General features: G+C 42.5%; 1 protein-coding gene across 1 annotated transcript in view; it reads right to left on the minus strand.

The window, feature by feature from the left end:
• Positions 1–21,335, minus strand: part of LOC133751910 (solute carrier family 5 member 4-like) — a 52,664-nt gene that overhangs the window by 19,053 nt on the left and 12,276 nt on the right. Inside the window, exons 6-8 of the mRNA XM_062182122.1 lie at positions 10,172–10,277; positions 4,996–5,076; positions 1,941–2,161 (exon numbers count right to left, since the gene is read on the minus strand). Of these exons, the coding sequence (XP_062038106.1) occupies positions 1,941–2,161; positions 4,996–5,076; positions 10,172–10,277 (408 nt within the window). The remainder of the gene's footprint in view (positions 1–1,940; positions 2,162–4,995; positions 5,077–10,171; positions 10,278–21,335) is intronic.

Here is a 21,335-nt window from a genome sequence, read left to right on the forward strand (position 1 = left end):
TAAAAAAAATTATTTTTATTTATTTGAAAGAGTTGCAGAGAGAGATAGAGACAGAGAGAGAGGTCTTCTATCTGCTGGTTCACTCCCCAAATGGCTGCAGCAGCCAGAGCTGAGCCAATCTGAAGCCAGGAGCCAGGAGTCTCTTCCAGGTCTCCCATGTGGGTGCAGGGACCCAAGCACTTGGGCCATCCTCTGCTGTTTTCCCAGGCGCGTTAGCAGGAAGCTGGATCGGAAGTGGAGGATATGGGATGCCAGGCTGCGGCTTTAACCCCCTGTGCCACAGTGCTGGCCCTGGCTTAATGTTATAATAAGAAATGATGTCATGCTTCGTTAGAAAAAAAAAAAAAAAGGGAAAAAAGGGCTCTGGGTAGAATCCCTACTCTTTTTGCGTAGTGTTTGATCTCTGTGAGTCTCAAATTTCTCATCTCTGAAACAGGTTTATCTCTTGTGGGGCTGTCTGAACTTCTAGTATAGCATATGTAAGACTATTGTTGTATAGAAGCTAATACACATTAGTACTGTAACAGGCTACACTATGCAATGATGGTAGTGTGTTCTTCCAGGCACAAAGCTGTCATAGCTGATGCCCACGCATGTTGTGTGTTTAAGTTGTGTCTTGAATTTTGTTCACATCATCAGCATTTCTTTTTTTAAATTTATTTGACAGATAGCGTTGGTTCACCCCCTCAAATGGCCACTATGGCCAGGGCACTGTGTTGATCTGAAGCCAGGAGCCAGGTGCTTCCTCCTGGTCTCCCATGTGGGTGCAGGGCTCAGGCACTTGGGCCATCCTCCACTGCCTTCCCGGGCCACAGCAGAGAGCTGGACTGGAAGAGGAACAACCAGCAGTAGAACCTGGTGCCCACATGGGATGCTGGCACCACAGGCAGAGAATTAACCAAGTGAGCCACGGCGCCAGCCCCAAGTTGTGTCTTGAATATTGTTCACATCATCAGCATTTCTATACTGTGATAGGGCAATTGCCTTATTGAAAAATTGAGTTAGGCATGGAAACCCCATAGTTAGGGATCAATTAGAACATCATGTAACATAACGTGTGGGAGCTATCCATCTATATTTCCTGAGAACTTCACCAGTCATGCATAGTTATGAATCATATGTAACAGTCTTGGGGAAAATGCATATAATTTCAACGTTTCTATCTAAACTGTGAAATTTCTTAACTCACAAGTTTCTAGAAAAGTAGGATTTCTACTCATAATGCCCCTTCTTGCTATTTTTCTGATAGAGGACTGTCTGAAAATAAAGATGTCTTTTTTTGTTTTGTTTTGTTTTAATTCTCAATCTGCAAGGGACATCAGTGGGATCATTCAGGGTTGGAGAAGCAACTGGCATTTTTATACAGAGCTCTAGAATAAGTTGGATGGACAGCAGCAGTAACAGGCTGGGGTGGGGTGGGGAACCCTGTTAACAGGCCATCACGGTCAGAGACTTGATCTACTGGTGAATGTGATACTAGTTACAGAAAAAGAGATGAACTACAGATACTAAATATGCTTCCAGAAATCAGTGGTGAGACGACACACCTTTTGGTAGATAGTTGAGAAGGTCAGTTCATGATGTAGAGGAAAAATAAAACTGTGGCCACAGGTTCAAGATGGGCTAAGAATTGTGAAATGATGAACTTGAAGCTGACGGAGACTACCCAGGGAGAAGAAAACATCAGCAACCAAAGCAAAAATAAAAATGATCCAAATGGTATACAAATGAATATTGAAAAATTAAAAAGAGAAGATATTTGAATTTTCATCTACAAAGGTAGAAAAATTGGAGGACGTTGAACAAATACAATAAAAACTATGTGTGTTTTCTATGAGATGAGAAAGAACAATGTAAACAAATTCTCTCTCTCTCTCTCTCTCTCTCACATACACACACACACACTCTCTCTCTCTCTCACACACACACACACCCCTCACCTGGTCTGTGCACCAGTACCATGCAGCTACAATGGGCATTCCAAATATCAAGCCTGGCCATGGAACATCACCAGAGACAGGATCTCGGAAGACATGGAAGGAGTTTGCTGGAGGAGTATAGCAGCTGGGGTCAATGGTCAGGTTTTCTGCCTCGATGACAGATGGAATGGCATTCATGTACTTCTCTTTAAAGCTCTCATAGCCTCCAACTTCATCAAATGCTGCAAAGACATCAAGTAAAATGAACTGGTCTCCAGAAATCAAAGACTCTTGATCTTTGTGGTTACTCCTTTGTGGTGGAGCTACACGAACACTCCCATCAACCTGGTCAGATCCCCAGTTGCCTTCTCCCACCACCATGTCTTTCTACTACTTCCACTGCTGTGGACCTTGACGCCAGATGTTTTTTGTGAAGTCCTAAAGCAAAAACTCCAACTTTTCTTCTAGTAGTTCTCTTTAAAAATTTTTTGATTTGACACCTAGCCTTCTGTTAAAAATAAAACTGGTACCCAGAAGACTGATATGGATATTGTACCCACATCCTGATCAGAAAGGAAGATAAAGGTGGGCTCTGCTCACAGAGATTAGCGGAGTCATCCATCAGAAGTCCCAACTCATGTGATAGGATCAGGAAGCAATGGGATCTCTTCCTAAGTCAAAGCCTGGCTGTTCTGAGCACAGTCAGGTTTTTAGGGGCAAACACTGTTCTGCTTACGTGACCATTCAAGATTGGGATGACGAGGAGCAGAAATCAAGGGCAATGGGTCAGACATGACGAAGGGATATGGGAAATGAAGTTTAATTACTGTAGCGCTGGGAAAGATAATCCAACACAGAAAAGAATTCTAGTTTGATGTTTCAAAGGAAATCCCAGGCACCTGTGACCCCTTGGTAAAGGTTCAAAATATAGCGGGTCATACAGTCACAGAGTTGGGTTGATATTCATTGACCTCTTCATTATTTAATTAAGCACTTACTACATGCCACATGTTGTTTGGGGATCATGTACAAAGGAATGCTCAAGCAGAAACTCTGCCTGTTGCCTCCAATACAGACAATGCAAGCAAAGGCTTTGATTAGGTAAACATAGTTTGTAAGAAAAACACAGGACATATTCTAAGAGATAAGGGAATTCCCCCCTTCCTATCTGAATGAGGACACCAGTGAGGCTTGGAGAGACTGATGTTACGGAGTAAACCACTAATGGCAGAAACAAAAAATTTATACATAGAGTAGTATAGAAGTTCTGGCTAACTCAATACTAAATAGAAAGTATAGAAGGAATTGAGACTCTAGAATATCGACTAGCTGCAGAAACACTGTGCAACTGAAGCTACTTGCAATGCTGGAGCTGTTCTGTATCCATGCTAATGTAGTAGCCACTAGATTTATGTTAGACACTTGAAATATGGCTAGGCAAATGAGGGCCTGACTTTTTAACTTAACTTAGGTATCCACAAATAACTACTAGCAACTATACCGTGCTCAAGCCTTATTGCTCTGGATTTGTTGTTTTGCAAATCTTTTGGATTTCACCTCACATAAGGTGAGTGTGGGAACACTGAAAAGTTTGAGGAAAATAGAATTAAAATAAATCCTTGTTATTGCAAAAGTTTCTTCAAGTTTAATCAGTGTTTTTTTCATAATATGCATTTTCCATAAATGGTTTGAAGACAGTTTGTATAAATGCATTTCAATTTTTTTGCACTAAAATAGACATGTATTTTAAAAACATTCCCCAAGATCTTTTGAAGTATCTTTGTATATCTAAGTTCTGTAATTAAGGGTATGTGTTTTTATGATATATTCAGTGAAACTCAAGCGTTAGAGCACAGGAAAGAGATGTTTCTTTCCATCACATACCCTTTTTATTGTGTGTATGGGTTACCTACAAAAAGTCCAATAGCACAAGAAAAGAAAAGAAAAACGAGAGAGCTGTAAATTTTATTAATCCATATTACTTGTTGGCATGAGTTAATTAAGAGATTAATTAACTAATGAGATTAAATGAAGAGTGCAACCTGCATTTGTGTATTTACTGTGATTTCAATATGACTTGAGATTGTACTCAAATGGTTCATGTGTTGGAATCTTGGTCCCCAGGAGTATGATGCTGGGGGGGGGGGGGGTTAGTGTGGAAACCTTAAGAGGCGGGATCCAGTGGAAGGCTCTCAAGTCAATTGGGGGTGCACCCCTCAAAGGGATTGTGGAACTCTAGGCTCATTCTGGCTTCCTATTTGGCAATGTGTTCTCTCCATCGAAGACATTCTCATCATTGGGTGCCATGCCCAATGGGGCTTCACCAGAACCCAGATGATGACAGTAACATGCCCTTGAACCTCAAGAACAATGACTTAGGCTTGTTTTCCTTTATGAAAGTAGTGCAGCCTCATGCATTTCAGTATAGTGACAGAAAACAGACTAACACCATCATCCAGCAACAGATTGAATAAGGTGCTGCTTTAATGGCTATTCATTCAGACCAATCATAAAGATTGGTTAGATAACTAACATTCAGTTATCTAAATCTTCCCTAGGCTGGCACCGTGGCTCAATAGGCTAATCCTCCTCCTTGCGGCGCCGGCACACTGGATTCTAGTCCCGGTCAGGGCACCGGATTCTGTCCCGGTTGCCCCTCTTCCAGGCCAGCTCTCTGCTGTGGCCCAGGAGTACAGTGGAGGATGGCCCAAGTGCTTGGGCCCTGTACCCTATGGGAGACCAGGAGAAGCACCTGGCTCCTGGCTTTGACTCAGCACGGTGCGCCGGCCACGGTGGCCATTGGAGGGTGAACCAACGGCAAAGGAAGACCTTTCTCTCTCTCTCTGTCTCTCTCTCTCACTATCCACTCTGCCTGTCAAAAAAATAAAAAAAAAACTTCCCTAATATTTAATCTTTCACTTCATGGAAATTCTATGCAAATGAAAGGCTTCTGTGCTTTGAATGCAATCTAACAATAATTCTCGAAGATCATTAACCCAGTGCTACTGATTTTGTCCATTAGGGAGCATATGATGGCTCCTGGGACCAGGGCACTGGGCATGCTGTTACCACTTACCAAACCCCATGAGAATGAAAGAGCCAACCAGCATGATGAAAGCCTGGAGGGTGTCGGTGTAAATTACTGAGGCCAAGCCGCCTGTCGAGAGAGAGAGAGATCAGAAACAGGGCGCGTGGGTTATGGGTACTCATCTGTCTGCCTTTTCTTTTCTGCTCTGCTTCAACCACATGGTGGGACTAGCTCAGCAGAGTGCATATGGCGATCTCTCTGCTGATTCATGAGCTGTTCTGGGCATCGCCTCTCCTTAGTTCTTGCGTGTTTCATTGGTTCTCCTATTTTCCTTGTCTTGCCTTGATTCACAGTTTCTATGAATTATAGTGGAGTTCCATCTATCTTAGTATGAGTTTTTAATAGTGAGTAGGGGGAAAGACAAAATGCTCATGTCACAACAGTTTTCCTTAGCAATCTCAACTCCCTCCCCCCCCAACCCCAAATCTAGCAAAACCACGTGGCTCTGGTATTGGGACATATAATCATTTCATTAATAGAATACCAGTTATAGCTACTTACTTGTGTTTTGCTAAAGTGAGGTATGAAGAAGACCATGTTCTTCAATTCTAGGCTAATCTAGTCAGTGAGATATTTCCTTTAGGCAAGTGTTATGGAGAGAACAAGACTTACTCTGCAAATGGAATGCGCTCATCTCCCACTTATTCTGAAACACGTTTGGTGTGCAAAGATGGCTCCAGAACCATCTCGGTTGTTCAAGCTGTTGCTTTTGCTTATTTTTTTCCAGCTCAGCCAACGTGGTTCAATTTCCGTAAGTTAGTGTGCATGAGACGCTACATCAACACATCTAGGTTATGAGAGCCTCCTTGCAATGTTGCCACACCCTTTCTCTCCACAACCGACCCACTGATCCAGTTCTCACCTCCTGAAGGTGCCCTTCATAGCCACGGCCACACCCTGGCACCTGGTATTTACTTGAGTTCACCTTGCACTTGCCTGTCTTCTATCTGGGCTGTTATTTGTATCTCAACCTTTCATTGGTGTGATATGTTGATGTTTAAACCCCAATCTGGCTCCAAACACACAGCTGAGTCAAATCACCAGTTTCCCACCCCACCTGCTGCAGTATTTTCCTCAATCAGGATGCTCACATTTATCACTGAGGATTCTTTTTAAGATTTTTCAAAATTAATTATTGTTATGGTTACAGTGTGACACTCCAATGCATGTATTAGTGTGTACTGATCGAATCAGGCAATCATTTCCCCTGACTTGACATTACTTTTTAATTGGAGGTGTAGAGCTTCTTTCTTCTCATGTAGTGGCTAGGAGGTTACCGTGAACTCTATATAGTGGCTAGGAGGTTACCATGAACTCTATATAGTCTGCCTACTATGCTGTGTAACTGAAAGAATTTATTCCTTTGATCTGACTCTGACGTGATGTCCATTATCCAGCTCCCTCTAACTTCCATCCCTACCTCCCCAGGCTCCTAGTAATCATCTTTCTGTGTTCAGATCGAGAACTTTCAGGTTCTACCTACGAGGAAGAAAATGTATCTGACTTAACATAAATGTCCTACAATTCCAATCATTTTGCTATAATAACAGGATTGCACTTTTTATATGACTGAATAATATTCCACTGTGTATATTTACATATTTTCTTGATCCATTTATATGATGATTGGCACCCTGATTGGTTCCATATTTGAGATATTGTGAGCAGTGTTGCTATAAACAGGATTGCACTTTTTATATGACTGAATAATATTCCACTGTGTATATTTACATATTTTCTTGATCCATTTATATGATGATTGGCACCCTGATTGGTTCCATATTTGAGATATTGTGAGCAGTGTTGCTATAAACAGGATTGCACTTTTTATATGACTGAATAATATTCCACTGTGTATATTTACATATTTTCTTGATCCATTTATATGATGATTGGCACCCTGGTTGGTTCCATATTTGAGATATTGTGAGCAGTGTTGCTATAAACATGGTGGAGTAGATATCTCTTTGATATAATGATTTGATGTCTGTTGGATACATACCCAACTGTGGGCTTGCTGGATCATATGGTAGCTGTATTTACTGTTGTTAAATAAATCTCTGGACTCTTCTCCACAGAGCTCAGCTCTTTTACATTTCTCTGAACAGTCTATAAGCTTCCCCTTTCTTCACATCCCAGCCAGCATTTGTTACTTTCTGTCTTTCCGATAATAGCCATTCTAAGACAGGTGAGATGACATTATGGTTTTGATTTGCATTTCCCTGATCGCTAGTGGTATTGATCATTTTTCCATACATTTGTTGGTCACTGTATTTCTTCTACTGAGAACCATCTCTTTAGATCCTTTATCCATTTTGTAACTAGATTGGTTGTTTTTTTGATTGTTGGATTTTTGGAGTTCCTGATAAATCCTGGATATTAGGGGCTGGCACCATGGCTCACTTGGTTAATCCTCCGCCTGCAGTGCCGGCATCCCATGTGGGCACTAGTCCTAATCCTGGTTGCTCTTCTTCCAGTCCAGCTCTCTGCTGTGGCCCGGGAGGGCAGCGGAGGATGGCCCAGGTGGTTGGGTCCCTGTACCCGCATGGGAGACCAGGAGGAAGCATCTGGCTCCTGGCTTCGGATCAGTGTAGCTTCGGCCATGGCAGCCATTTGGGAAGTGAATCAATGGAAGGAAGACCTTTTTCTCTGTCTCTCTCTCACTGTCTAACTCTATCTGTCAAATAAATTTTAAAAAATCCTAGATATTAATCCATTGTTGGATAAGTGTCTCACAAATATTTTCCTATAGTCTGTTGGCTGTCTCTTCACTCTTCACTCTACTGATTGCTTCCTTTTCTATCCAGAAACTTCTGAGTTTGATATAATTCCATTTGTCTAGCTTTGTTTTTGTTGCCCTTACTTTCAGGGTCTTAAAAAAATTATTGCCTACACCAATGTCTTTCCCCTATGTTTTCTTCTTATAATTTTAGAATTTCAGGTCTCACATGTGGGTATTTGATCCATCTTGAATTGATTCTTATATATGGTGAGAGGTAGGTATCCAATTTCATGCATATATATTATCTATATCTATGTTTATAGATATAGATATAGATCTTTGCCAGCACCATTTATTGGAGATTATCCTTTCTCCAATGTATGTTCTTGGCACATTTGTCTGTATGTATATGGATTAATTTATGGGTTCTCTAATCAGATCCACTGATTAAAGTGTCAGTTTGTATGCCAGTACTATGCTTTTTTAATTACTATAGCTTTGCAGTGTATCTTGAATTCAGATACTGTTATGCCTCCAGTTTTATCATTAGTATTATTAGGTCAGGATCACTTTGGCTATTTTGAGTCTTTTGTAGTTCCATATGAATAATTAAATATCTTTTTCTAATTCTGTAAAGAATGTCATTGGTATTTTGATAGGGAGTGCATTGAATCTGTAGGTTGCCTTTGTAGTATGGGCTTTTCATATTTATTTGAAAAGCAGAGAGAGAAGAGAGAGAGAGAGAGGGAGAGAGAGAGAGAGAGAGAGAGAGAGAGAGAGAGAGAGAGAGAAAGGTCTTCTATCTACTGGTTCTCTCCCCAGTTGGCTGTAGTGGCCAGGGCTGAGCCAGGCTGAAGCCAGGATCCTGGAACTCTATCTGGGTTTTCCACATGGGTGGGAGGGACCCAAGTACTTGTGTCATCTTCCATTGCTTTTCCAGGAACATTGGCAGGGAGTGAGATCAGAAGTGGAGCAGCCAGGACTTGAACCGGCTCTTACATGGGACTCTAACATTGCTGTGCCACAGTGCCAGTCCCAGTATGGGCATCTTAATGCTACTGATTTTTTTCAGTTCATGAGCAAGGAATATATTTTCATTTTTTGTGTCTTTGACAATTTCTTTCATCAGTGATTTATCATTTGCATTGTAGAGATTATTTCATTGGTCAGGATTTTTTGTAATATTTAATTTTTAGTAGCTATTGTGAATGGGATTTCCTCTTGATTTCCCTTTCAATAAGACCATTATTGGTGCCTAAAGATGCTGCTTTTTGTCAGCTAATTTTGTATCCTGTGACTTTGCCAAATTGGTCTGTTAGTTCTAATAGCTTTTTGGTGGAGTGCTCAGGTTTCCCCATGGACAAATTCTTGACTTCATCCATCCCAATTTTGATGCCTTTTATTTATTTTTTATTTTTTTATTTTTGACAGGCAGAGTGGACAGTGAGAGAGAGAGAGAGAGAGAGAGAGAGACAGAGAGAAAGGTCTTCCTTTTGTCGTTGGTTCACCCTCCAGTGGCTGCTGTGGCTGGCACACTGCGCTGATCCGAAGGCAGGAGTCAGGTGCTTCTCCTGATTTCCCATGGGGTGCAGGGCCCAAGTACTTGGGCCATCCTCCACTGAACTCCCGGGCCACAGCAGAGAGCTGGCCTGGAAGAGGGGCAACCGGGACAGAATCCTGCGCCCCGACTGGGACTAGAACCCGGTGTGCCGGCGCCGCAAGGCGGAGGATTAGCCTAGTGAGCCGCGGCGCCGGCCTAGATGCCTTTTATTCTTTCTGTTCCATAACTGCTCTTCCTAACACTCCCAGCACTGTTCTGAATAGCAGTGGTGAATGTGGACATCCAGATCTGGGGGGGAATTCTTTCAGCTTCTCCCCGCTTAGTATTATAGTGATTGCTGGTTTGTTATTTATAGCCTTGATTATTTTGAATTATATTCCTTCCTTATCATAAAAGGATGGTGCATCTTTTCAAATGCTTCTTTGGCACCTGTTTAGATGGTCACATACATTTTGGTCTTCGTTTTGTTGTTGAGGAACTAACTCCAACACTTCTCAACTATTCCGAAATATTAAAAAGGATGGAACCTTGCCAAACTCTTTTTATGAGGCCAGCAATACTCTGATACCAAAACCAATCAAAAGACACAACACGGAAAGAAAACTACAAATATTGTTGATGAGCACAGATGCAAAAATTCTCACCAAAATATTAGCAAACCAAACTCAACCGTACAGCAAAAGGATCACGACCAAGTGGGATATATCCAAGGGATTCAAGGATGCTTCGACATTCGCGAGTTAATTGATGTATTACTGAAGATCCTGCTTTGTTCATCCTAGTTGTGTTTCTGGCCCTGTGCGTGACTACCATGGTAGGAATGAAATGGTGTCGTCATTCTGGGCGTGGTCAGCCCAGAACAAAACATGCAACAGACTCACCGGTGATGGAGTAAACAGCAGTGATAAACAAGAGAATGAAGATTGCTAAGTAAAGGTCCAATCCCAAGGCCAGTTGAATGAATACAGCTCCAGAGTATATGTCTGACTAAAAAGCAAACAGGCAGGACGGGAAAGAAACATGCATGTCAGGTCACTAGTTTCTCTGCTCCAGTGTCCACTCTCCTTCCCTTCACCCCTCTTCTCCCCTGCAAATCTCCTATTCATGTTTCCAGACTCCACTTAAATGTCTCCATAGCCAATAGCTTCCACCAGAGTAAAGCTTGAAACAGTGGTTTTCACTCTCTCTTCAATAGTCTCATAACAGCTAGTTCATTGTTCAACGGAGACAATTATGAAATGTGGTGACGTGAGAATTTTTTTTTGCACCATGAGACTTAGAGATGCTGAGCAATTGCTATAGCAACCCTCTTGACTGTGGTGGAGCACTAAACCTATATTCTTTTTTTATGATTTTTAAAAATTAATTAATTAATTAATTTTTTATTTCAGAAATGTGAATTTACAAAGTGCAACTTTTGTATTGTTGTGGCTTCCCCCCCCCAACCTCCCTCCCTCCCGTGGCCCTCCCCTCTCCCTCTCCCATCCCTTTATCGAGTTTCATTTTCAATTACCTTCATATACTGAAGATCAACTTAGTATATACTAAGCAAGGATTTCAACATAAACCTATATTCTTAAAACTGGTATTCTTATTTGTCAGTGTCGAGTTTCACTGTCATGTATGTGTGTTTTTATTTTGCCACAGTTACATACAAGATTGGGTTTGTTGCAAAAGATGAGGTGAGTAATAGTTCTTCTCTATTTTGTAAGAGCTTCAATTGCCAAAATATCACTTCTTCTTTTAAAGAATCCACCCTCACACTTTTCCACTACCCTCAACTGCCTGCAAGGCAGGGATTATTACTGGAATCATTTTTCACTTGAGAAAACTGAGGTTTAAAGGAATCTGTCCGAGGGCACCAAGACAGCAGGTGGTAGGCTCAGGGTTTGGATCTGCACAGTGTAACCCCGAAGATCACACAATTATGCATGTTTTAATGATGCTACTGTAGGATTTTACTTAATGAAATATGTCAGGGACACTTAGAAATGTAATCAATGTGCAAAGCAATGAGAAGCAGGGCTTTCTGAGCCTGTATAAACAGTGATAGATATAGACAGATAGATGACAGGCAGGCAGATGGATAAGGAGGACCTTATTCATAACTGAAAGCCAATTGGTCGCTATGGGAGAAGCACTAGAGTTGGAAAGTCCTCACTTGATGACTGTTGGAGCACAGGTGGCCCCTGCCCCTGGCCACTGCTCAAAGATGCAGCCCCTAGGTTTGCCCCAGTTGGAGGGGCTCATTATGGCTCATGTTACGGCTATCACTATGCAGACACGGCTAACACTCTGAGGCTAGGCGGGGAGACTCAGGTGTAACCAAGTTCAGTGTGAGGTTGGACAGCCAAGCGATTGCCTCCACCACCCCACCTCCAATCCCCAGCAGGCAGCATTTCATGCCTCCAGCTGCCTGGGGAGCAGGACTGGAACATGAGTAGGACTTTGCCTTGGGGTTAGGAGCTGGGTTTGCTGCAGTGAGACCTAGAGGCACATAAAGCCCAAATGCCTCTGTGCCCAGGCCAGTGCTCGCAAACACAGTCTCCAATTTTGCTCCTGCATCAGGCAGAGACTTGTGCTTTGGTGGGACGGATTTACTTTGGCCACTGTCACCACCACTGGGGCATAGCCCTGGAGCATACCCTGGGACTAAGCCCCGTGACTGTGAGACTCAAGGGTGATCCAGCTTTGAATCAGTCCAGGAAGACAAGAGACAGCTTCCACTGGCTCTCGGGCAGGTGGCCAGGCGTAGGGCAGGAAAGTGAGCACAGGGATTTGGCTTAAAGCTTAGTACCAGCTCCACTGCAGCGAGACCCAACACCAGACGCTTCTATCCTCAGGCCAGTATTAGCACGCAGAGTCTCCAGACTTTTCCCCCAGCATGAGGTGGATGCCTGGGGTAGGGTAGTGAGTACTCCAACCTGCATCACCCCAGCCTCTTGTGGGATTTGCATGTACCCACAAGTCAGCGCAGGACCCTGTAGCTGCAAAGTCTCAAGCACAAGCCAGCTTAGCGTCTGTCTGAGCAGCCAAAGGACTACCTTTAGAACAACTCCCAAAACCATGGACAGACAGCAAGGAGCAAGACGCCAGCCTCCCAGGGAAGTGAGGCACCAAAGTGAGCACAGCACTGCATCTTGAATCTGGTAAAACCATCACCGGGTGGATACTAAAGGTCCCTGTTCTCAGGCCAGTGCCTGTGAATGTAGTCCCCAAACTTGCTCTGAGCATGGCAGTGAGGGTGGCCCTGAGACTACTCACTTGACCCCTCCCCCAACACCAGGCAGCATTAACACACAGGGAGTAATTGTCTGCTTGGGGGCAGAAAAGGTAGATAGATACGAAGGCATTGTATAGGAACCTTGGACTGGCACTGTGGGGATTCAAACACACCTGCCAGCCTTCGGGCCAATGCTACACAACTCCAGCCGCAGTATGCTGACCAAACCCCTGCCAAAGCTTGCCCCTAAGGAATCCTGGCAATTCCTCCAAGTGTCTGGGCTGCTGCTCCCACAAGTCCAGCCACAGTGTTCTGAGGGATGGCACCTCCGGGGCTCAGGAACCTGCCACACTGGCTCCTGCTGAATTCTGTGCATCCCTTCTGGGCCCGGGAGGAGTGCCTCTGTGTCCCCAAAAGTGTGGCCATCAGTTGTCGTGGACAAAGATGCAAGGAGAATGCACTTCAGTGTAGAACTGTAAATAAAGCCAACACAGCCGGCCAAATGGGTGTTAAAATGCAGAAACGGCAAATCTAATGTGCACGTTAGCAGTGTTCGGACACAGGCAGCATGAAAAGTAAGGCAAGCTGAGTTCCTCCCCAGATAACACAAGAAAGCATTAGTAACAGCCTCCAGAGAAAAAGATGGTGACGAAATACCTGATAAAGAATTCTGAAGGAGGGGTTTTCTGGCAATGCAATTCCTAAATCGAGGGGAAACTGTGCTTTTTAAAAACATTGCATTACATTTACAAATAAGGCAGCTCATCACTTCAGAAACAAGGGTATGACCTACGGAGGTCAGCACTCATGCCTGTCTCTATCTGTGGCTGTCTCATTCATGCTGATCCACACAGAGAGATAATCACTGAACCTCGACCTTTTGTCTCACTCAGGCATCTCCATACACTATCTTATTATGATAACCTACATTATCTCAGTACGGATGGCTGTTCTGTATTATATAGTACATATTATATAGGTGTTAATGGATGTTTTTGAAATAGAATATTAGCTGTGTCTTTTTATTGTAGTAAAATATAGCTAACACTTGCCATTTTAACCATTTAAAATGTGTAACTCAGAGGCATGAATCACATTCGCAATAATAATAAAATATTTCTTGGGGCCGGCACTCTGGCATAGTGGGTAAAGCCTCCACCTGCAGTGCCGGCATCCCATATGGGTGCTGGTTTGAGTCCTGGCCGCTCCACTTCTGATTCAGCTCTCTGCTATGACCTGGGGAAGCAGTGAAAGATGGCCCAAGTCCTTGGGCCCCTGCACCCACATGGGAGGCCTGGAAGAAGCTCCTGGCTCCTGGCTTTGGATTGGTGCAGCTCTCACCATTGTGTCCATTTGGGGAGTGAACCAGTGGATAGAAGACCTCTCTCTGTCTCTCTGCCTCTGCCTCTCCATAACTCTGCTTTTCAAATAAATAAATAAATCTTTTTTTTTTAATGGCAAATGGGCATCCCAGGTGGCATCAGAACCATGTTGCCAAATGCTCATCTCTGAAAAATTTTTTTACTTTAGTAAATATAATTTTCCAAAGTACAGTTTATGGATTACAATGGCTTCCCCCCCCCCCAATAACTTCCCTCCCACTCGCACCCCTCCCATCTCCTGCTCCCTCTCCCATTCCATTTACATCAAGATTCATTTTCAATTATCTTTATATACAGAAGATCAATTTAGTATATATTAAGTAAAGATTTCATCAGTTTGCACCCACACAGAAGCACAAAGTGTAAAATACTGTTTCAGTACTAGTTATAGCATTACTTCACATTGGACAACACATTAAGGACAGATCCCACATGAGGAGTAAGTACACAGTGACTCCTGTTGTTGACTTAACAATTTGATGCTCTTGTTTATGGCATCAGTAATCTCCCTAGGCTCTAGTCATGAGTTGCCAAGGCTATGGGAGCATTTTGAGTTTGCCGACTTTGATCTTATTCAGACAGGGTCATAGTCAAAGTGGAAGTTCTCTCCTCCCTTCAGAGAAAGGTACCTCCTTCTTTGATGGCCCTGTTCTTTCCACTGGGATCTCACTTGCAGAGATTTTTCATTTAGGTTTGTGTTTTTTTTTTTTTCCAGAGTGTCTTGGCTTTCCATGCCTAAAATACTCTCATGGGCTCTTCAGCCAGATCTGAATGCCTTAAGGGCTGATTCTGAGGCCAGAGTGCTGTTTAGGACATCTGCCATTCTATGAGTCTGCTGTGTATCCCGCTTCCCATGTTGGATCATTCTCTCCCTTTTTTGTTCTATTAGTTAGTATTAGCAGACACTAGTCTTGTTTGTGTGATCCCTTTGACTCTTAGACCTATCAGTGTGATCAATTGTGAACTATAGTTGATCACTTGGACTAGTGAGATGGCATTGGTACATGCCACCTTGATGGGATTGTATTGGAATCCCCTGGCACATTTCTAACTCCACCATTTGGGGCAAGTATGATTGAGCCTGTCCCAAACTGTACATCTCCTCCCTCTCTTATTCCCACTCTTATATTTAACAGGGATCACTTTTCAGTTAAATTTAAACACCTAAGAATAATTGTGTGTTAATTACAGAGTTCAACCACAAGTACTAGAACAAAAAAAAATACTAAAATGGATAAAGTATTACATTGTACATCAACAGTCGGGACAAGGGCCAATCAAGTCACTGTTTCTCATAGTGTCCATTTCACTTCAACAGGTTTCCCTTTGGTGCTCAGTTAGTTGTCGCCGATCAGGGAGAACATATGATATTTTTCCCTTTGGGACTGGCTTAATTCACTCAGCATAATGTTTTCCAGATTCCTCCATTTTGTTGCAAATGACCGGATTTCATTGTTTTTGACTGATTTATAGTATTCTATAGAGTACATGTCCCATAATTTCTCTATCCAGTCTACTGTTGATGGGCATTTGGGTTGATCCCATGTCTTAGCTATTGTGAATTGAGCTGCAATAAACATTAATGTGCAGACAGCTTTTTTGTTTGCCAGTTTAATTTCCTTTGGGTAAATTCCAAGGAGTGGGATGGCTGGGTTGTATGGTAGGGCTATATTCAGGTTTCTGAGGAATCTCCAGACTGACTTCCATAGTGGCTTAACCAGTTTGCATTCCCACCAACAGTGGATAGTGTCCCTTTTTCCCCATATCCTCGCCAGCATCTGTTGTTGGTAGATTTCTGAATGTGAGACATTCTAACCGGGGTGAGGTGAAACCTTGTTGTGGTTTTGATTTGCATTTCCCTGATTGCTAGTGATCTTGAACATTTTTTCATGTGTTTGTTGGCCATTTGGATTTCCTCTTTCGAAAAATGTCTATTGAGGTCCTTGGCCCATCTCTTGAGTGGGTTGTTTGTTTTGATGTTGTGGATTTTCTTGATTTCTTTGTAGATTCTGGTTATCAGCCCTTTATCTGTTGCATAGTTTGAAAATATTTTTTCCCATTCTGTCGGTTGCCTCTTCACTTTCCTGACTGTTTCTTTTGCAGTACAGAAACTTCTCAATTTGATGCAATCCCAAATGTTAATTTTGGCTTTGACTGCCTGTGCTTCTGGGGTTTTTTCCAAGAAGTCTTTGCCTGTACCTACATCTTGCAGGGTTTCTCCAATGCTCTCTAATAATTTGATGGTGTCGAGTCGTATATTTAAGTCTTTAATCCATGTTGAGTGGATTTTTGTGTAAGGTAATAGGTAGGGCTCTTGCTTCAAGCTTCTGCATGTGGAAACCCAATTTTCCCAGCACCACTTATTGAATAGACTGTCCTTACTCCACGGATTGGTTTTGGATCCTTGATCAAATATAAGTCGGCTGTAGCTGTTTGGATTGATTTCTGGTGTTTCTATTCTGTTCCATTGGTCTATCCATCTGTTTCTGTACCAGTACCATACTGTTTTGATTACAACTACCCTGTAGTATGCCTTGAAATTTGGTATTGTGATGCGTCCAGCTTTGTTTTTGTTGTACAAGATTGCTTTAGCTTTTCCAGGTCTCCTGCATCTCCATATGAATTTAAGTATCATTTTTTCCAGATCTGAGAAGAATGTCTTCAGTATTTTGATTGGTATCACATTGAATCTATAAATTGCTTTTGGGAGAATGGACATTTTGATGATATTGATTCTTCCAACCCATGAGCATGGAAGATTTTTCCATTTTTTGGTATCCTATTTTATGTCTTTCTTTAAGGTTTTGTAATTTTCATCGTAGAGATCTTTAACACCCTTGGTTAAGTTTATTCCAAGGTATTTGATTGTTTTTGTGGCTATTATGAGTGGGATTGATCTTAGAAGTTCTTTCTTAGCCATGGCATTGCCTGTGTATACAAAGGCCGTTGATTTTTGTGCATTGATTTTTTTTTTGACAGGCAGAGTGGATAGTGAGAGAGAGAGAGAGAGAGCGCCAGCTGTTGGTTCACCCTCCAATGGCTGCTGCGGCTGGTGCATCTCGCTGATCCAAAGCCAGGAGCCAGGTGCCTCTCCTGGTCTCCCATGCGGGTGCAGGGCCCAAGCACTTGGGCCATCCTCCACTGCCTTCCTGGGCCATAGCAGAGAGCTGGCCTGGAAGAGAGGCAACCGGGATAGAATCCGGTGCCCTGACTGGGACTAGAACCCGGTGTGCCGGCGCCGCTAGGCGGAGGATTAGCCTATTAAGCCACGGCGCTGGCCTGTGCATTGATTTTATATCCTGCTACTTTGCCAAACTCTTCTATGAGTTCCAATAGTCTCCTAGTAGAGTTCTTTGGATCCCCTAAATAAAGAATCATATCATCTGCAAAGAGGAATAGTTTGAGTTCTTCCTTCCCAACTTGTATCCCTTTAATTTCTTTTTCTTGCCTAATGGCTCTGCTAAAACTTCCAGAACTATATTGAATAGCAGTGGTGAGAATGGGCATCCCTGTCTGGTACCAGATCTCAGTGGAAACGCTCCCAACTTTTCCCCATTCAATAGGATGCTGGCGTGGGTTTTTCATAAATTGCTTTGATTGTATTGATGAATGTTCCTTCCATACCCAGTTTGCTTAGAGTTTTCATCATGAAAGGGTGTTGTATTTTATCAAATGCTTTCTCTGTGTCTATTGAGAGAATCATATGGTTTTTCTTCTGCAGTCTGTTAATGTGGTTATCACGTAGATTGTTTTGTGCACATTGAACCATCCCTGCATACCGGGGATGAATCCCACTTGGTCCGGATGGATGATCTTTCTGATGTGTTGTTGCATTCTATTGGCCAGAATTTTATTGAGGATTTTTGCATCTATGTTCATCAGGGATATTGGTCTGTAATTCTCTTTCTTTCTTTCTTTTCTTTTCTTTCTTTCTTTTTTTTTTTTTTTTGACAGGCAGAGTGGATAGTGAGAGAGAGAGAGACAGAGAGAAAGGTCTTCCTTTTTGCCATTGGTTCACCCTCCAATGGCCGCTGCAGCTGGCTCATCACACTGATCTGAAGCCAGGAGCCAGGTGCTTCTCCTGGTCTCCCATGCGGGTGCAGGGCCCAAGGACTTGGGCCATCCTCCACTGCCTTCCCGGGCCATAGCAGAGAGCTGGCCTGGAAGAGGGGCAACCGGGATAGAATCCGGCGCCCTAACCGGAGCTAGAACCCGGTGTGCCGGCGCTGGCCTGTAATTCTCTTTCGATGCTGCATCTTTTTCTGGCTTAGGAATTAACGTGATGCTGGCTTCATAGAATGAATTTTGGAGGATTCCCTCTTTTTCGATTGTTCTGAATAGTTTGAGAAGAATTGGAGTTAGTTCTTTAAATGTCTGGTAGAATTCGGCAGTGAATCCATGTGGGGAACTGCAGGCTGGCCACCGGTGGGAACCTCCTCATTTTTGTATCTACATAGCTTGCAGCAATCAGTCGACCACAAGTCCTACGAAAACAAGCAGGTGAGACAGGATGGACTCTGCATAAACAACTAGGAGGAACCAGGTGAAACAGATGAAACAGGATGGACTCTGCATAAACAACTAAGAGGAACCAGGTGAAACAGATGAACTTTCGACCTGAGGCTATACGTGCCCTTTCATCGGATTGGACGACATTAGCACAAACTGCACGTGAAGAGAACCGCTATTGGCTGTGGAGCACATGCTTCACGGGACTTGGGATATAAAGGGACATTGGGATCTGGGCGGGGGGCCGCCGCGGCCGCCGCGGCCCCTCCTCCTCTTTTCTCCTCTCCCCTTGCCCTTTCCTTCTGTCTCCATGAGTAAAGTTCCTTGAGAACTGAGAAACAGTGACCGTGTCGTGACTGTGTTGGACCCTTGCTGGCGAGGGTTCGAAAAATCCATCTGGTCCTGGGCTTTTCTTGGTTGGGAGGGCCTTTATTACGGTTCCAATTTCTGTCTCAGTTATGGGTCTGTTTAGGTTTTCTATGTCTTCCTGGTTCAATTTAGGTAGGTTGTATGTGTCCAGGAATCTATCCATTTCTGATAGATTTCCCTGTTTGCTGGCATACAAGTCCTTGTAGTAATTTCTGATGACTCTTTTTATTTCTGTGGTGTCTGTTGTTACGTTTCCTTTTTCATCTCTGACTTTATTGATTTGGGTCTTTTCTCTTCTTTTTTTAGTTAGTTGAGCCAATGGGGTGTCAATTTTGTTTATTTTTTCAAAAAACCAGCTCCTCGTTTAGCTGATTTTTTGTAATTTTTTTTTTGATTCAATCCTGTTGGTTTCTTCTCTGATTTTAAGTATTTCTCTTCTCCTACTAGATTTGGGTCTGGTTTGCTGCTGCTTTTCTAGATCCTTGAGATGAACTGAAAGCTCATTTATTGGGTGCCTTTCCAATTTCTTGATGTAGGCACCTATTGCTGTAAACTTTCCTCTTAACACTGCTTTTGCTGTATCCCATACATTTTGATATGTTGTGCTGTTATCCTCATTTACTTCCAGAAAGTTTTTGATTTCTCTTTTGATTTCTTCTGTGACCCAGTGTTCATTCCGGAGCATGTTGTTCAATCTCCATGTGGTTGCATATGCTCTAGGGATTCCTGAGTTGCTAATTTCCAACTTCATTCCACTGTGGTCTGAGAAGCTGCATCGTATGATCGTGATTCTTTTGTATTTGCTGATACTTGCCTTATGGCCTAGTATGTGGTCAATCCTAGAGTAGGTTCCATGTACTGCTGAGAAGAATGTCAATTATTTAAGTGTAGGATGAAAAGTTCTGTAGATATCTGTTGGATCCATTTGGGCTATAGTGTCGTTTAAATCTACCGTCTCCTTGTTGATCTTCTGTCCGGTTGATGTGTCTGTTTCTGAGCGTGGAGTATTGAAGTCCCCCAGTACTATTGCATTGGAGTCTAAGTCTCCCTTTAAGTCCCTTAACAAATCTTTTAAATAAACTGGTGCCCTGTGATTAGGTGCATATACATTGATAATCATTATATCTTCCTGTTGAATGGATCCCTTAATCATTATATAGTGCCCCTCTTTGTCTCTCTTAACAGTTTTTGTGTTACAGTTTATGTTGTCTGATATTAAGATGGCTATGCTCACTCTTTCTTCATTTCTGTTGGCATGGAATATCTTTTTCCAGCCTTTCACTTTCAGTCTGCCTGCATCTTTGTTGGAAAGATGTGTTTCTTGTAAGCAGCAAATAGATGGGTTTTGTTCCTTAACCCAATCAGCCAATCTGTGTCTTTTAAATGGACAGTTCAGGCCATTAATGTTCAATGTGATAAGTAGTAACTTTGCCCTGCCATTTCTCAAAGATATTTTCTAATATATGCTTTGAACGTCGTGTGATCTTTTTCTGTGAGGTTTCCTTCCTTTACCTTCTTTCATATTGATGACCGTGGTTCTGTGTTTCTGTGTGTAACACATCTTCAAGCATATTTTGCAGGGCTGGACGAGTGGCGACAAATTCTTTCAATGTCTGTTTGCTATGAAAGGTCTTTATTTCACCTTCATTCACAAATGAGAGCTTTGCAGGATGTAATATTCTGGGCTGGCAGTTTTTTTCTCTTAGTACCTGGGCTATGTCTCGCCATTCCCTTCTAGCTTGTAGGGTTTCTGATGAGAAGTCTGCTGTGAGTCTGATTGGAGATCCTCTGAGAGTAATCTGATGTTTCTCTGTTGCACATTTTAGAATCTTTTCTTTATGTTTCACTGTGGTGAGTTTGATTACAACGTGTCACGGTGAGGATCTCTTTTGGTCACGTTTACTAGGGGTTCTATGAGCTTCCTGAACTAGGATGTCTCTGTCCTTCTCCAAACCCGGGAAGTTCTCTGCTAGTATCTCACTAAAAAGGCCTTCTAATCCTTTCTCCCTCTCCATGCCTTCAGGAACTCCTAGAACCTGAATGCTGGGTTTTTTAATAGTACCCTGTAGATTCCCAACAATATTTTTTTAGATTTCTAATTTCCTCTTCTTTTCTTTGGTTTGACTGTAAACTTTCCTGTGCTCTGTCTTCTAAGTCCGATATTCTCTCTTCTGTTTCACTGACTCTGTTTTTAAGGCTCTCTAATGTGTTTGTCATTTGATCTATTGAGTTCTTCATTTCATTTTGATTTCTCTTCACTATCACACTTCCCTGTTCTACTAGTTTCTGCGTTTCATTTTGATTGCTCCATAAGATTTCATTTTCACAAATGAGATTTTCTGTTCTGTCCAGTAAAGATTTCCGTAGCTCAAGCATTTGTTTTTGAAAACTTCTAAATGTTCTTATCATAAATTTTTTGAAATCCGTATCTTGCATTTCTTCCATCTCATCGTCTTCATAATCTTGGATTGGGGTATCTTGTTCATTTGGGGGTGTCATAATGTCTTCCTTGTTCTTGTTTCCTCGGTTTCTGCATTTATTGCTTGGCATTGTGGAGGTATT

Source organism: Lepus europaeus, chromosome 23 (genome assembly GCF_033115175.1).
Source record: "Lepus europaeus isolate LE1 chromosome 23, mLepTim1.pri, whole genome shotgun sequence".
Classification (NCBI taxonomy): domain Eukaryota; kingdom Metazoa; phylum Chordata; class Mammalia; order Lagomorpha; family Leporidae; genus Lepus; species Lepus europaeus.